At 38.1% G+C, this 15,924-nt stretch overlaps 3 protein-coding genes across 3 annotated transcripts; 1 reads left to right on the top strand and 2 right to left on the bottom strand.

Annotated features, from left to right (window-relative positions):
• Positions 1-7,847: 7,847 nt before the first annotated feature.
• On the bottom strand, positions 7,848-8,414 carry LOC129771807 (uncharacterized). The gene is made up of 2 exons (XM_055775854.1): positions 8,216-8,414; positions 7,848-8,153 (listed from the first exon to the last, which is right to left on the bottom strand). The coding sequence occupies exons 1-2, from the start codon at positions 8,307-8,309 to the stop codon at positions 7,936-7,938; spliced, it is 312 nt and encodes a 103-aa protein (XP_055631829.1). The 5' UTR covers positions 8,310-8,414; the 3' UTR covers positions 7,848-7,935.
• A 3,761-nt stretch (positions 8,415-12,175) lies between these two features.
• On the top strand, positions 12,176-13,003 carry LOC129771806 (39S ribosomal protein L35, mitochondrial). The gene is made up of 2 exons (XM_055775853.1): positions 12,176-12,330; positions 12,385-13,003. The coding sequence occupies exons 1-2, from the start codon at positions 12,306-12,308 to the stop codon at positions 12,924-12,926; spliced, it is 567 nt and encodes a 188-aa protein (XP_055631828.1). The 5' UTR covers positions 12,176-12,305; the 3' UTR covers positions 12,927-13,003.
• LOC129771803 (fumarylacetoacetate hydrolase domain-containing protein 2A-like) lies at positions 12,981-14,517 on the bottom strand. Its single transcript, XM_055775849.1, has 5 exons — positions 14,391-14,517; positions 14,115-14,276; positions 13,654-14,053; positions 13,257-13,588; positions 12,981-13,192 (listed from the first exon to the last, which is right to left on the bottom strand). Exons 2-5 carry the CDS (start codon positions 14,264-14,266, stop codon positions 13,036-13,038), a joined length of 1,041 nt encoding a protein of 346 aa, XP_055631824.1. The 5' UTR covers positions 14,267-14,276; positions 14,391-14,517; the 3' UTR covers positions 12,981-13,035.
• Between the last annotated feature and the right edge of the window lie 1,407 nt (positions 14,518-15,924).

Genomic DNA, 15,924 nt, shown 5'->3' with positions numbered 1-15,924 from the left:
GCAGCAGTGCATTATATTAGCCGAAAACTTAAACCCAATGAAATTTGCCCAGTTACTAACGGCCGAGATTCCTTCCTGCAGTCTTCTGCGGGCCATTTCTGGGAATGGATTTCTTGCCATCAGCAGTAGATCGTCTGCATAGGCCAGTACCTCGGTGTTTTTAGGGATAACCTCTAGAACAAGGTAAGTGTTCAATCCAGCAATATTCATATTAATCATGTTATAATTTAGAATGCAGAACTTACTTCCAGAGCATATTTTAGTGGCTGAAAATGAGTGGACAGACAAATCACCTCCAGTTTGAACGACTCGTGGAACCAATGAAAGCGAATGTAAACATTGTTCGAGGTATTTGTTGAGGCAGTTCAAATAGAATCCCGGTTAAGGAAAAGTGGAAGGAATTCATTCAGGAGCCTCATGCACTGAGACCATCAATGTGTCTTGGTTCAGAATGGCAGAAAGTAAGTGTTTCTTCTACGATCCATATAACTTCATAAGTAAATTTTATCATTGTCTTTGAATTACTATCAACCGAATTTCCTACCTGAAAATTGCTTATTCCTGCTAGCGTACATTTGTACGTGTTACTTTTGTCAGCAATTTTCTTTTTTATTGCTATACTATACCAAACTTTCTATACCATATGCTAAAGCTGAAATGTTTTGCAAAACAATAATGTTTTTTTTAAATTAAATTACCGATTTGGATTGACATGAGGTGAAGGGTAAAGAAAACATTAGCACACAACAAGCGAGAATTTAGGGCCACAGTTGGTGGCCCAATACAATAAAGCTATTAACGCCGCTACAACAAGAAATCGACGCTAAAAGAGAATCACATGCAACAAAAAAAATGTTGTCAAGAAAAGTTGGATTCATGCGTGACTCCTTACGAATTCCATAGATTGCAGTTGTGAAAATACATGAGAAAGTTCATTTTCTAATAATTATATTTTTTGTAAAGCAAATTGTTCCATGATGTCGTTTTTATTACACATCCATGCATGCATTACGTCTATTAAGCTTCATACGTCGAGGGATCGAGGAAAACTGCTCGATTCGTTACTCTGCTCGAATGTCAGCGGTTGTGATGAAATATTTTGAAACAAGTTTGAAATGTTTCATGAAGCACTATAAAAAGGATGCCAAATCTTTTTTTGAGGCATCTGATATGAAAATGTATTTCCAAAAGTGTTAATATGGTTATGTTTTGGAGTAAATTGATATTCCCTCAAAGAATAAAGCTTAATAGGCGTAAGGCACGCATGCATGTGTAATAAAAACAGACAGCGTGGAACAATTTGCTGTACAAAAAATATAATTATTAGAAAATCTATGGAATTCCGTGAAGAGTCATGCACGAATTTCACTTTTCTTTTAGCAAAACAATTTTTGTTATTCATGTAATGCAACATGTAATCCTCTTTTAGCGTCGATTTCTTGTTGTAGCGGCGTCGATAGCTTTATTGTATTGGGGCCATCACCTGTTGATCTAAATTCTCGCTTGTTGTGTGCTAGTGTTTTCTTTACCTTTCCCCTCATGTCAATCCAAATCTGTAATTTGAGTAAAATCATTATTGTTTTGCAGGATAGCTTTAGCATATGGTATAGAGCATTATACCACTCCGACCATTAGTTTGATCTATTGTAGTGAAAGTGGTATAGTTTGGCATAGTATAGCAATAAAAAAGAAAATTGCTGCCAAAAATAACGTACTAATGTATGCTAGTAGAAGTAAGCAATTTTTAGGTAGGAAATTCGGTTGAAAGAAATTCAAAGAGTATGATAAAATTTACTTATGAAAGTTATGTGTATCGTAAAAGAAATACTTACTTTCTGCCATTCTGAACCTAGATGCATTGGTGGTCTCAGTGCATTAAGTTCCTCTCTGGATTCCTCCAACTTTTCCTACACCAGGATTATATTAGAATTGCCTCCACAAAGATCTCGAGCAATGTCTACGTTCGCTTTCATTGTTTCAAGGAGCCGTTCAAACTGGTGGTTTTGGTTTTTTTTCTTCCACCACTCATTTTCAGCCACTGAAATATGCGTTGGAAGTAAATTCTGCATTGTATGTTATAACATGATTAATGTAAATAATGCTGGATTGAACACTTACCTTGTATAGACTATTCTGGCAGCACCATAAAACAAATGTTGATCAAAACAAACGAACATGTGTTGCAAGATGCATATATTGAAGCGTTTCTGAAATGTTTCCCAAAGGGATGCAAGCCAAAACAAAATAATTCTCTGAAGATATGCAACAAGTGAACCAAACAACTCGAAAAGTTCTGACACATGCATCGATAGTTATCACTCGCTCGGTGCTATCGAATTGCTCGATTTCTATAATAGTAAAATAGAGCTAACGAGCAAAATTCTTATCGCCTCGATTTCTATAATAGGGCCCTATAATTCCAGATTATACTCGGTGTGATAGTGATAGTGATTGTATCGAACCCTCGATTCAATTTCTATAATAGGGTCCAACATATCGAAATTATTGTTGCAGATCGTTGCTCATAGCTATTCCTCGTATATTTTTTAAAAACAGTATTTGAGCTTGAAAAAAGTGATTTGTTCTATGCATTCGATCACATATGAGGTTGGGGAAAGAGTAATTCATTATTTTTGGGTGAAATTAAAAACTACTTTGAATATGTTTCGGATTGTCCGATTTAAGTCAAATATACACCGTTTTATTGAAAATTTGTTTCCATTTTAAAGGTAGCTTCGTAATGTCTCTATCATAGAAGTCTTGGTCCTTATTAGCGAAAAACATAGCAATAGATTTTTACAATCTTCTCTTCATCCGAATTTCTTGTCACTCTGGGAATTTTCCAATGCGAGAAAAAGGTGATAATCGCTTGGTGCCAGGTTCGAACTATATGGTGGATGCATTAAAACATCCAAATCAAGCTCTCGGAATTGTGTGGCCTAGCGTTGTCCTGATGGAGCACAACGCCTCTTCTGTTGGCCAATTCTAAACGTTTCTGGTCATTCGTAACATCAAACGGTCCATTTGTTGACAGTAGAGATCATAATTTAGTGTATTGCACTGAAAAAAAAAAAATTAAAAAAAATAAAAAAAAATTGAAAATAAATTAAATTGCACCTATTTTACTGTTGCAGTATCGGCACCATAAACATCAATCGAAATTCCAACGACCTTGCTTGCATTTGCGCATTTATAAAATCAAAAGTGTAAAATGTACCGAATTTTTTATTTATTGACCTCCATTGCTATCACCCTGTAACTTACAACTGAATGGAACAAATAGAAAACAACAAGAAGTTTTTTTAGTGTGAAATTCCACCTCTACAACTAGCCTAACCTTGAAATTGTATGATCAATATTACGCGAGATGTTGATCACTAAAGCCAGCCAACGAGAAAATAATGGATAACTTTTCCCCCATCCTAATATTTTAGAGTTGTTATTTCCAGTTGATATCTGTATGCATAAATTAAATTAATTTCTTCTTCGAGTACCGGTACAATTTTCTGCGTATCAGGAGCTGTAATCACTCTTCAGAATGCAACTCGGTGCTGATGCGCAACAAGATTTTTGTACCCAGTTGAGCTCCCACTCCTTGCGCACACACGCGCTCTTGCGAATGAGCACGCTCCGAAACATGTAGCAGTCATGCTACAAGTTATAAATATTTTCCGGAGGGTAGCAGTCCAAATAAAACGGACTGCTATCTATCACATCTTGCACACAACGATTTGCATAAGTTGTACGCAATCGTTGTGTGGTTGGACGCAAGCGCAGCGAATGTTCCGTCACACACACCTTTTGGGGTCGAGTGGACGAAGTACCTCGCAATTGGGCCACTTATGGGCGGCTTAGCGAGAGTTCCGAGTCAGGTTTCGATAGGCGATTCTGAAACTCGCGAGAATGCTGACTCAACCTGACTCATGAGAGCGGACAATCGTTTCTTTGCTCTGTTTCGAACCGTGGGCTGGGGGAAGTTCGCGGATTTGGAAAGAACATTATTTGCTTTAGCAAAACGCTTTAGCGAATATTGTTCTCCTGGGGGCAAAGATCGGGCACTAATTGTGTTCTGAGGAACTGGGGAATCTTTGCTCGTGCATTCCGATCTGATTCGTGGAAGAGGCAGCAGTGCGAGTATTTTTCGTTTGTCACGTCGCGGTGTGCTTTCTAATGTAAGACTTGTGCTGTGAAAGGTTTTTCTTTAAACGTAATTGGATTGTTATTTCTTTTGATTTTCGTAGAATTATAAGGAATATTAGAAATTATAGAGATTCGTGTTCGTTAATAGTGAGTGCTCAGTAAAACTATAAAAGGTAATATTTTGAGGATTGAGTTAGCGAATGTTTTTTTTTCTAAATGCGTCGAACAGCCGTTCGACGGCTTTTTTTGTTAGATTTAAAATCTGCAGGATTAAGGCTGACCGGAAGTACAATTCCCAGTCCGCGCTCGGCGCACCGCAACTTCACCTCGTCATCGACCGCACTTCTGACCCCACGTGTTGGGTTGGAATATCCCGACGCAACGCCAACACTGTCGGAAGGGAGCTGCTCCGACAACACAGCGCTCCGGGCAGAACCAGTCAGCAAAGCGTAAGTACCCTAACCCTTAAATACATGGCCATGTGTGTGGGTACTTTTTTGTAAAGGATTATACTAGTTATGAAGTGATCCCAGGTTGTTGTGAATGAAACTGAAACAGTGCGGGAATGGGGGCCGGTTCGACGAATAGTTAGGATATTAGTTTAGGGAAATATATGTATAGAGTAGGTAAAGAATAAATATTTGAGTTGAGAAAATGTGTTAGTGATTTTTGTAGTTATAATTTTGTGTTTGGAGAAACCCTTTCAAGCTTCGCGTTGTTTGTTGTAGAATTTTCGTTGTACTCCAAGTGTGGACTGCTTGGGATTCCCAGTCCTTCTCGGCTCGTGCTTTCTGAAGCGATTGGGGAGGTGTAAACAGCCGGAGGAACCAGGGGAAGACGCATTGGTGTGCGTATCTGTGCCCTTGGTAGAATCTGCGGACTTCTCTCAGTCACCGTGTTGGAAACAGAGCAGAGAATCGGGAACGCGTACAGGTGTAGGTGTCAGGAAGGGTCAGTTTTTCGCGCATTTTGGGATCGATTCAAGAACCCGCCCTGAGGTCGGAATTCTTGCCGGGCAGACAGCGAGTGAGTGGCCCTCTTACGAGGTGGCGCTTAAGCCACTCACTTTGAATCCCGTGTGACGGAACAAGTAGCTGCGCTTGCAGCGCGCTACAAACACAGATGAAATGTTTGGTTGTCAGCGCCGTTTTTACGCAGAGATTTGCACCCAGTGTTAAGCTGAGTTTGACGCTGAAATTTGCGTTGAATCTTGCGCCGTGCTGCGCGCTTGAATCTGGATTGCTCTCTCTGTTGAGATATTTTTCTTCGCACAAGCGTATACGGTTCAAATGGGGGCGCGCTGTTGTTTTTGTGCTTTGCTTAGAATGAACGAAGACAAAGCGGGCGCTACCCTTAGAAAAATCCTCGGTCGAAAACTACTAAATACATTTGGTAATGCAAAATTAGTAGAATGTACAAATTTTTTGTACATATTGTCAACAAACCCGCATCCCTACCAGAGTTTAGTATATTTTACTCGATAACATTAGTAAGCTTGGATATTTTCATATCTGAAAATTGGTGAGAAAAGCGCGTATTAACCATTTTCATTGTTCCCATAAGGCAATACGGAGGTATAATAAGGATATAATTCTGATACGTGCATTTTCGGCGAGAAAATGTAGCCGATATTGGGCTTCCGAATCATGGTTCTGCTTGACATATGTGTTTATTAGTACGGTCGAAAATGACTATAGATTGGTAGTATTTACCAAAAAGACGGGTGGGTAATGTCGGGGACATAACCGGAGTGACGTAGGACTATACAAAGGGGACAGCTTTTGTTAAATATATATTTTAAATATATTGTTTTATTTTCTTCTCCTACGTGAATACCTACCTATCTACCTGAAAAATGGATTAGTTTACTGTTTACTCTTTATGAATATGTTGATGGTTCTGAAAAAAACCTTTGGTGTTGTGTTTTTGTTATCACTCGATATTCCCATCTTGTTCGGTTAAACCTTCCTGTTTAGCTATTGCGTTTGCCACTTGCCACAGCTTTCACAGTTGAAAAATTTCTTCCCATCCAGCTTGTGACATATTGTTCAGTAAATTACATTTAATGGGACGTGCCGGAGAAACACTTTGCCACTCACTGAAACTAATTGTTGCCTTAATGAGCGCCGAACCGAAGCTGCTCTGTTCTTGATGCGGGTTTACCCTTGCGGAGGCCTAGTTACCCTTGCGGAGCAATCAGTGAATGCGACCAACAGGGAACTGGGGACCTGCACGGTTCGAGTGAGACTTTGCCTTTCCCTTAACTTAAATGGGAGCGATGGCAAAAAAATACATTCATTACGATTTGTTCGCTCGTTGGATTCACATGCAGGCTAAAAAGGGTCCTTTTCAGGATCACAAAATTATCTTCAATCTAAAGAGTTTATTGTTTTGTTATCACTCGATATCCCCATCTTGTTCGGCTAAACCTTTCTGTTTAGCGATTGCATTTGCCACTCGCCACAATTATTTATCTCAAGAAAAATTAAATGTTATTCGTTATGATAGATGCGTAGATATATTTCCTATCAATTGATGCAAAAACCTTTGCGATCTATTGAGAAATGCTCGAGTTATAAGCGTTCCAAATCTTGCATTTTTTCCTACTTTTTCAGTGCCTAGATTTCCATTTCACCCCCTATATCTTCCGGTTAGACGTAGTCCTACGTCAAAAATTCGTTATATTTACTAATTATTTCTCTCAGTGTAGAATTAAGAATACAAGTGTTCTTTGAGCGCGCGCTGATGAAAATTAAACTCAAACGCAGCGCTGAGTTTGTTTTCTGAAGACTGGCTGTAATCATAAACAAGTTGAACAGAAGAAAATCCTTTCTATTAACTACACCGCACCTACTCGATTTCAAGATTGATTGATGGTGGTTGATAAAGCATGTTGCCAAGATGTGCCTTGTTCAGTGTTCAGTCTTAATTTAGCATGATTGCCGTTTCTTATTTTTCTCGGTAGATATGCTTTATATTTCGAATTGTTCATTCGTTCATATTTTAAGCTTACGAATGCCGAAACGTTTTTCAAAATTAAAACACTACTTAACAAGAATGACGCATGTGCTTCAAAATTACGTACTAATTTCTTAGTTTGCAAGAGAATCATTTTTTAGTTTCCTAAACTTAAATTAATTATAATCTCTTATGTCCAACTTTCTTCTCTGGTCTAGTAAGTCTTGACATGGAAGTGGTCACTTCCTATAGCGTACAAGTCGGATACCGTTAACTAGTCAAAGCACACACTTATTTAAACATACTACCGAATTTTGTCTTGCAATAAATTCGCAAAAACTAACATAAAAATGTATCACCGGTTACATTCTAATAGAATTTCAACAATTGACGAAATACTGTATTACTGACTCCTTCGGGGAAGGATCTTGAGAAAGGGAACAGGTCCTACATTTCATTCCAAACAATCAAAGAGAAAATTGATCAGAATCATCCATAGTTGTTGATTTTGTACTTATGGAAGTAGTACGAGGGACTTTCAAATAAAATACGCAACATTCGCTACAAATCCCGCAATAGAAAAACTTCGTAGGCTACAACTAATCAATCGAGGCGGTATGAATACTCAAACATCAGTTTTTGATCAATAATTCAACGACGAATTGAAATTTCCATATTATTTCTAATGTTTCGAAAAACGTGATATAAGCGAAACATTTTCAGTGATATAATCGAGACGTTACTGTACATAAATTATTCAAAAAGAACATTTATATTATAAAGCAATATAACAGCAAACTACAGAAACAATAAATGTACAAGTCTATCATCGGCCGATCATTTCGACGACGCCGACGACCCTGCCTGTTGGGTCTCGTTTGTCTTCTTCTTGTGGTGCTCCGACACTGCTTGTTGCGCTTGACTCAGGTTCTTTTGCCCTTCGTAGACAAGTTTGCGGATATCGTCCTCGTTCTTCTGATTCAGTGTTCGGCTGACTGCTTGCTGCAGTTTGAGTGACTCCTGGAATTTGTGCTTCTTCGATTGGATTGGTGCTCCTAGAATACAACCATTGGAAATCGGTTCTAGAGAAAACGCATTACAAAAATGAGGAACTTACTTTTCCGTCTGCTGAAAGCTTCTCCCTTTTTATTCGCTCCCTTCTTGTTGTTAACCGGATCCTTCTTCTTCAGCTTCAGTTTGCCTTGAGCCATCCTAAAGTGTTTTTTGCTGGAAGCTGGCAAAGTTTCAGAGTTAAAACAAATAAAAATAAACGCACATGGGACACTGGCATCAACAAATGTACCCAAAATTTGAATCTTTGACAGCAGGAATGCCAGATTATTTTTTCTTCACTGAAAATCAAAAATCTGCGGATTTGTGATAGGGCTGGGCTATGATTTTTGACGTGGGACTACGTCTAACCGGAGTATATGGGGGGTAAAATGAAAACCTAAACACAGAACATGCAGAAAAAATGAAAGATTCCAAATGCTTATAACCCGAACATTTCTTACTGGATCAGAAAGATGTTATCATCAATTGATACGGAATATTTCTACGCTTCTATCGCAATTAATAAAATGTTATTTTTCGTTAGTTAAACAATTGAATAACTGTGAAATGTCAAGCGTTATCTAAACACCCTAACTGCCTAGTTTTGATTGGTCCGATTTACGGTTTCCCGAACAAAATCAATTTACCTGTGGGTAGTGATCCCCGATTTTTGAAATTAATCGTTCATCCACTAATCGAATACTTTTCAGCAGTTTGTTATTCAATACGATTGATCGCCTCAAATAATCCATTAATCGATTATTCGTCACACTGAGAGAAATAATTAGTTAGACTTATATTTCTCATTTGTTAGAAAGCCATTTGGAAGCAAAAAAGTATTCATTCCGTCTGAAAATCAATCATTCTCTTTTACACTTCCCTAAACTCGTAAACTAAGCTCAATTCGCGTTGACGGCATTGAGCTTCGTTTAGGAGTTTAGGGGAGCGTCAAAGATTATGATTGATTTTTAGGATAAAACCTAAAAATGTAGGAAGTATTCGATTAATCAATTAGTCGAACGATTATCGGGGATCACTATCTGTGGGAATTCGCTTAGCGAATACACTTGCAAGTAGGGGGTATTTTTGTTCCAACCGAGCTGTGTTTCCCTAACACGGACTTCAAAATCAATGTGCCTGGGCTTTGCGAATACATGAAAGTCGGGAGTATTATTGTTCCGACTGAAATGTGTTTCCCTAACACAGACTTCGAATCCATGGAGCGTGGGGAAATTGGTATTACAAACACATGCAAATCGGGGGCCTTTTTGGTCCGACTGAAATGTGTTTGTCCAACACAGACTTCAAAACCAAGATGTCATCATACCAAACGTAAAAAGACTGTCATTAAATTTACTTGCAACGAAGAACATAATTTATCCAAATGCATGAATTGACCTCACATGGCATTATACAATCTTTTTACTCACAAAGCAAATATATTGAATTCAATTGAATTCGGAAATTGTTTCATTCAATCAAAAATTCAATCAATACAAATAAATGATCACTAAGCTAAGGTAGTTCCACGTCAACCTTGCGGTTATATCATAGATATAATCCACCCATTTTTCATTAAGATTTTGTTAACCAGTATCGGTATTTACGCAGTCTTCAGAAAACAAACGCTGTGCTGCACTCAAGTTTAATTTTTATCAGCGAGAGTTCATCACAAACACATATTTTCTCTTGATACCAAATGTGGCAAATACTTAAACACGAGAGCGCCGAATAAACACAGCACAGAATTCAGATACTTTTCATCTGGGTCATGCGGAGTCGATGAAATACATTTTTCAAGTGCATTTCGCTGCCAAGCAATGGGTTAAAAAAATACTACACTTGCAAAAAAATCGGATTTTATTTTCGTAATTATTGTTTGTAATTGTTTTTAATGGTTTACGTGGTTTCGAGACCAAGGGCGCCATATATTTTCATATATATAGTTCATCCAAAAGGCCAAAAATCAGGATCAATGCATAATAATTAAATGAACATATTTCAGTTGTCGTGCTTAGTTTTTCTCAATTTCCATAGTTTTTCTGTATTCAATCTTTGCTGTATCAAAGATTTAATGGAAAAAACGCTTCAAATGGCGACAGTTAAATTTTTTGATATTATCACTAAAATGTATAATTATAAAATAAATTATTTTTCAGATGCAATTTTCGAATAAAATTTTTCATCGCTTAAAAAAAAGTTTTTTTTTAATTTATAAAGAAAACTAATTTTATATCGAGATGTTCATTTTCTAAAATAATTTCTACTTATAAAATGTGTTCATTACGCTTGAAAATCCATTATTAACTTAGATGCTTTACTAACTCAGAAAATAAGCTTATTATCGTCAACGCAGATAGACATTGTCACATATCATTGTAAAGTACTCTTTTCAAAAATATCACACGCGAATAAAAACCTGTATAGTGCGATAACCATACAACATCCCGTCTCCGTAAAGGAATGAAACATCAAACATTTTCCCATGGAAATTTTATTTTATCATACTATGACGTCGGCAGAATAAGTCCAAGATAGAGATGGGCAAAACAGTTCACTTTAATGAACTGTTCAGTGACCAACCGATCACTTAAGTGAACTAGTTCTTTTGAGCAGTTCACTCACTCTTTCGTACATTAGAGGGATATGCCAAATCATGTATAAAAAAGTGTGAAATGTTATGTAGGACTGTTCTTTTCATTCATAAAATGCTATTTGTTAGCAATAACTCTGTGTCCGAATTTTGTTAAAAATATTTTAGCAGAATAGAAAATCAAACTATGATTTTGTAATTTTGATTTATTTTGAACCGTGATTTATTACTTTCAGCATAAACTAGCGTTGCACTGCTTTTCTACAATGTTTTGCAATAACTGCTATAGCAAAACTGTACCAAAACGCGAAAGACTTTCTCGAAATTATCAAGCACAATATGATATAATATAAAAACATTTCATATCAGCGACACAAATTTTTATTTACTGTTGAAAAATACTGTTTGAATCGTTTCGCTTTCACCTGTTTTTTTTCTTGTGATTGCATATCTTACTGAAATATTTACCCTCAACTTGAAAATATGAAATTAAAACTTTATTTGATAAATAATCGAACAATCCAATTTAAGAACCATCGTATCCTGAAATATTGCATTTTATTATGAAAACGACAATACCGACACCTTTTTTTTTGTTATTTCATGGGGTTATCGTTTGTTTCCATTCGTTAATTTGAGGACTATTTACCTTACAGCAGCATTCGTCTATCACTCGTTCGCTCGCCTTCCTCTTATGGCGGGTTTACATTAGGGAGATCTATAGCTATAGATGGATTTATTCACGTGAAATAGGTGTAAACGGTTGAGAATAAATATGATATACTTATTCGCGGTATATATAACTTGAATAAATTCAGCATATGTAAACGCTTGTGAATTTCTCACTGGTCTGAAATCACTAAAGTTGGATGCAGTTCTACTTCAGGTGAATAAATTCACCGAAGATATGAATATATTCATTATAGAAGTTCACGCTAGTGTAAACGGTTGATGCGATTTCTATAAATCTCATCATATTTCTTCATATGAATATATCACTAGTCTAAACCCACCCTTATACACCGATCACCATACACAGTTCGTTCTGAACTGTACGCACAGTTCAGCCAGCGGTCATCGTAAACAGTTCGTTCTGAACTGTATACACAGTTCATCGTCCACCGTTCAGTTCGTTCTGAACTGAACTGTACACACAGTTCAGCCAGCGGTCTCCGTACACAGTTCGTTCTGAACTGGGTAAGCAGTTCATGTGAACTGTTGCCCAGTAAAAAAGAACGACCGTTCGTTCACTCTTTTTGGTGAACTAGTTCTTTTGAACAGTTCATGAACGGTTTGCCCATCTCTAGTCCATGAGAATAGTTGACGGTGACGGGGGTTGTATGTGCAGCGCACTTTATTGTCGCAAAAACATAAAGGTTTCGTATCTGCGGGGTATGAATTTTTTGAAGGACTGGCATCCCTGTTCAAAGTTCTGAAGGTTCTGAAGATCCAGAAAGAGAGTGAAACACGCCCGCCCGATGTTATGTGATCAGCTGTCATATTGTGGTACAGATTGTAATTCGCTACTCGGTTATGATAATTAATTTCTCATATATTTAGAATGCTTCGTTCGGTAGCTTGCTTAAGTATGATTGCATATTTCTACTGTTAAACTCAATAATAATTTCATTGTATTCCAGCAATCCGGCATCTATCTCGTGTCCCACTTTCTACCGGAGTCATATCGAAACCCGTAACTGACATCAGTGCACTCTCGAGAAATTTTTCCACTCTTCTGCAGATTAGCAATGCTGCGGGGCAGCGCACTCCATTCACGATCACGGCCCAGGTTGGTCTACTAGCGAATCCTCAAGTCCTGAACACAGCGAAATGCATTGCGCCCAACCAACAGCTTCAGCCCTCCCGCACGGTCATAAAATTCTCCAGACAGAAAGGCAAAAGGAAAACCGTCAAAGCGGTTATAAAGCGTTTCAAGAGACTCGACTGGGGCGGATGGATCCGCACCAAGGCTGGCCGACATAAGCATCTGTGGAAGAAATCTGCGGCACGAAAACGGCGTCTGCGACAGCACGTGTTTGTCAACTCCCAGCAAGCGACCCTACTGGATAAGATGGTCACCAAGTATTGGAAGAGACCAAAGCACTACATCAACGATCCGTACACGCCGTATCACACAAGGGAAGAATTGCGGGAAACGCGGCGCAACCCATTGCAATATTAGACAGCATTGTTATGGGGCTTTCTCTAAGCGTAAATAAAGTATTCGTTCGAAATGTATAATCAAAGCGCGTTAGCAATATCAACGCACATGAGTCTTTTGAGATATTTCACTAATCTGCAACGACCTTGTTTACGATTTTTCCGATTGATTTGATTTCGCTTTCAATTACGTCCCCGGGTTTTAGGAATTCCGGTGGGTTGCGATGCATACCCACACCGGCAGGCGTTCCCGTGAGAATCACATCCCCTGGCAGTAATGTAATTGATCTACGGATGATCCAATAGAGTATAAACATTTGCAATTAATATGATACAATTATCGATGACTTACTGTGTAACGCGTTCGATAATATCGTCGATCCTGAACACCAACTCGCTGGTATTACCCTTCTGCTTTTCCGTTCCATTTATTGAACACCTGATGATTAAGTTGTGAGGATCTGGTACCAATGATTTATGGACAACGGCGGGCCCAAGAGGACAGAACGTATCCATCGATTTGCCAATCAAAAATTGACCTCCGTTGCGGGTTTTCTGCCAATCGCGGGCGGATATGTCCTGTGCAACGGTGTATCCGAACACATATTCCATGGCAGCTCTCTTGGATACATGTTTGGCTTCTTTGCCGATGATGACCGCCAATTCCACTTCCCAATCGATTTGCTGCAACGAAAGTAACAAATTTATACTACAATATGCCCCCTAAAAAATTCACAATTGCTACTCACATTCGTGATTCCATGGGCAATCACCTCATCGTACGGTCCGACAATTGCCGATGCGTATTTGCTGAAAAACATTGGCTCCTTGGGGACGGGTTTGTTCTGCTCCTCGCAGTGTCCCCGATAGTTCAGACCGATGCATAGGATTTTTTGCGGGTTCGACACCGGCGCCAGCAACTTCACCTCCTTCACGCTGAACGACTTTCCTCTCGCATCCTGTTGTGCCAATCTGCCCAGAGGAACGCCAGATTTGATCAGACCAATAAGATCCTGCGGAAGTTTATCGGCAATTTCGGTCACACAACCATTATCCTCGGACAGGACACCAAGCTTTTGTGGACCGCCCTTCGAGCCGACAGTAAACTGCACAAATTTCATGTTACGAGCAGTGGAGTGGGAAAAATGTCTGAAACAACAACACACATTTAGCGAAGAAAGCGAAACTCTTCTGTTATCTTTGCTACCACCTCCTAGAGGCGATTGTTGGTGACGATTGGTTGCTATCGAAGGTATGATAAGCGCAAATGACACTGTTGTTTACCGTGATCGTTGAAGCGGTCGCACTCCTACTGATACTACTGAGCAACAGCACGGCACATCTGCTTCTAGCGATACTCATTCTGATGGATCTGAAAGGCAAAGCATGATGGGTCAATCAAAATAATCAGCATTGGCGAGATGTATTTTTAGCTTGTAGTGTGTCATAATTAGTTAATACACTGGAAGAATGGCAAAATACGTACCAATACGCACCAACGATAGAAATCGGTGCTCGCTATGTGTGTTGAATAACATCCAGGGAGAGATGTTTTTATGATAAAAACCCACCCGATAGACGTAATTTGAAACACGTGAAAAAGGGTGTGTGTGTGTGTCTTTGCTAGTGGGTACAATACAGTGACCGGCGAGAATATAAATTAGTATATTCAGAAAGCATCACTTTTTCTTAACTCATATTAGGTCAAGCTTTCGAAAAATCGAACAGATTTTTGATTTGATTTTTCATGTCTGTCAATTTCATTCAATTTCGTATGACTTTATTTGGCGATAAATTCGGCTTAAAGCAGCTATGTGCGAAAAGTAAATAACCTCACATACCTAACTGTTGGGAACATGGACATCCCTAACGACCGTACCAACTCAAACATCGCTGAGCTCACTGATGGCAGTTAACCCTCCTGTACTCGCGTGCAAAATCATAACACGTATACTCGCGCACGGTGTCACAGACCGAAAATTGAACTTCTCTGTAATGTTGCCATTGTGTATTTTTCAGGCTTTATCGGTATTTATTTAAAGAACAAGGTATGATTGAATGAAAAAACTCCAAAAGATATGTTTTCTTCATCTTTATTATGTTTTAATAGTCATCTAATCCAGCCTCCTCGAAACAGAGTAATTTTTGATACTCCAACACAAATAACGAAATTCGAGTTTTTCACTGTTATAAATTAAAAGTAAGCAACTGAATATAATTCATGGAAGTATAAAGAGCTATAAAACAACATAAAAACGTATTAATCGATTGTGGTTTCATTGGACTAAGAATCAGAACATAGCATAACTGCATGCTCGAAACAAACATATTTTTTACATTTCATGCAGTTGATGCGTATTTTTCGAGTCTTTTATCAAAGGGAAGAATGTATAACGATCTTCTAGATAATTACCAGATGATAGAGGTTCTAATAATCTTTGTCTCTGTATTTTTGGAAAACTAAAAATTAATGCCTTTTTTAGATGGGGCATGAAAAGATGATATAAAAGGATTTCTAGGAACTTCCTTTTCTTTTTCTTATTTTCTTGTCGATATTGTCCATCCCCGAAACTAGAAACTGTTAGAAATTAGCATAAGCTAATCGGTTTATAGTTTACTGTTTACAATTATTCCACAAGTGAAATTCTCTCACAAGTGTGTATATGTATGACCATTATATTTAGCGAATAACTATACGAAAGTCAAACATTTATGTTTTGCTTTTGAACGTATGAATCCAACGACGAATAGTTAAATATGGATCCGTTCAATCCAGTTACAGAAGGGACTGAAATCAAATAAGAATAGTCCGGTAATGATCCTATGCATTATATGCAATAAATATTCCACTCCACTAACAATAATTTACACATTTCGTTCAACAATATTCTAGAATATGAAAAAAGGCACTTGTCCAAAAAAGTTACTCCTATACTCGCGTCGGTGTGTCAGACCGTCATCGTTCAATGTAGTCTGTTTTTAGTTCGTTCAAATATAGTTTTAATTTGTTTGTATTTACG

The sequence above is a fragment of the Toxorhynchites rutilus genome, chromosome 2, assembly GCF_029784135.1.
Source record: "Toxorhynchites rutilus septentrionalis strain SRP chromosome 2, ASM2978413v1, whole genome shotgun sequence".
Taxonomy (NCBI): Eukaryota; Metazoa; Arthropoda; class Insecta; order Diptera; family Culicidae; genus Toxorhynchites; species Toxorhynchites rutilus.
Note: the sequence above shows the minus strand (reverse complement) of the source record. Positions and strands in the feature narration are given on the sequence as shown.

Coding starts and splice junctions, on each gene's coding strand:
- LOC129771803 (XM_055775849.1), bottom strand. CDS start 14,266: ATGAGTATCGCTAGAAGCAGATGTGCCGTGCTGTTGCTCAGTAGTATC. Junction 14,054..14,114: donor CCAACAATCGCCTCTAGGAG/GTGGTAGCAAAG, acceptor TTGTTGTTTCAG/ACATTTTTCCCACTCCACTG. Junction 13,193..13,256: donor ATTATCGAACGCGTTACACA/GTAAGTCATCGA, acceptor GATCATCCGTAG/ATCAATTACATTACTGCCAG.
- LOC129771806 (XM_055775853.1), top strand. CDS start 12,306: ATGCTTCGTTCGGTAGCTTGCTTAA. Junction 12,331..12,384: donor TCGTTCGGTAGCTTGCTTAA/GTATGATTGCAT, acceptor ATTGTATTCCAG/CAATCCGGCATCTATCTCGT.
- LOC129771807 (XM_055775854.1), bottom strand. CDS start 8,309: ATGGCTCAAGGCAAACTGAAGCTGAAGAAGAAGGATCCGGTTAACAAC. Junction 8,154..8,215: donor AGCTTTCAGCAGACGGAAAA/GTAAGTTCCTCA, acceptor GTTGTATTCTAG/GAGCACCAATCCAATCGAAG.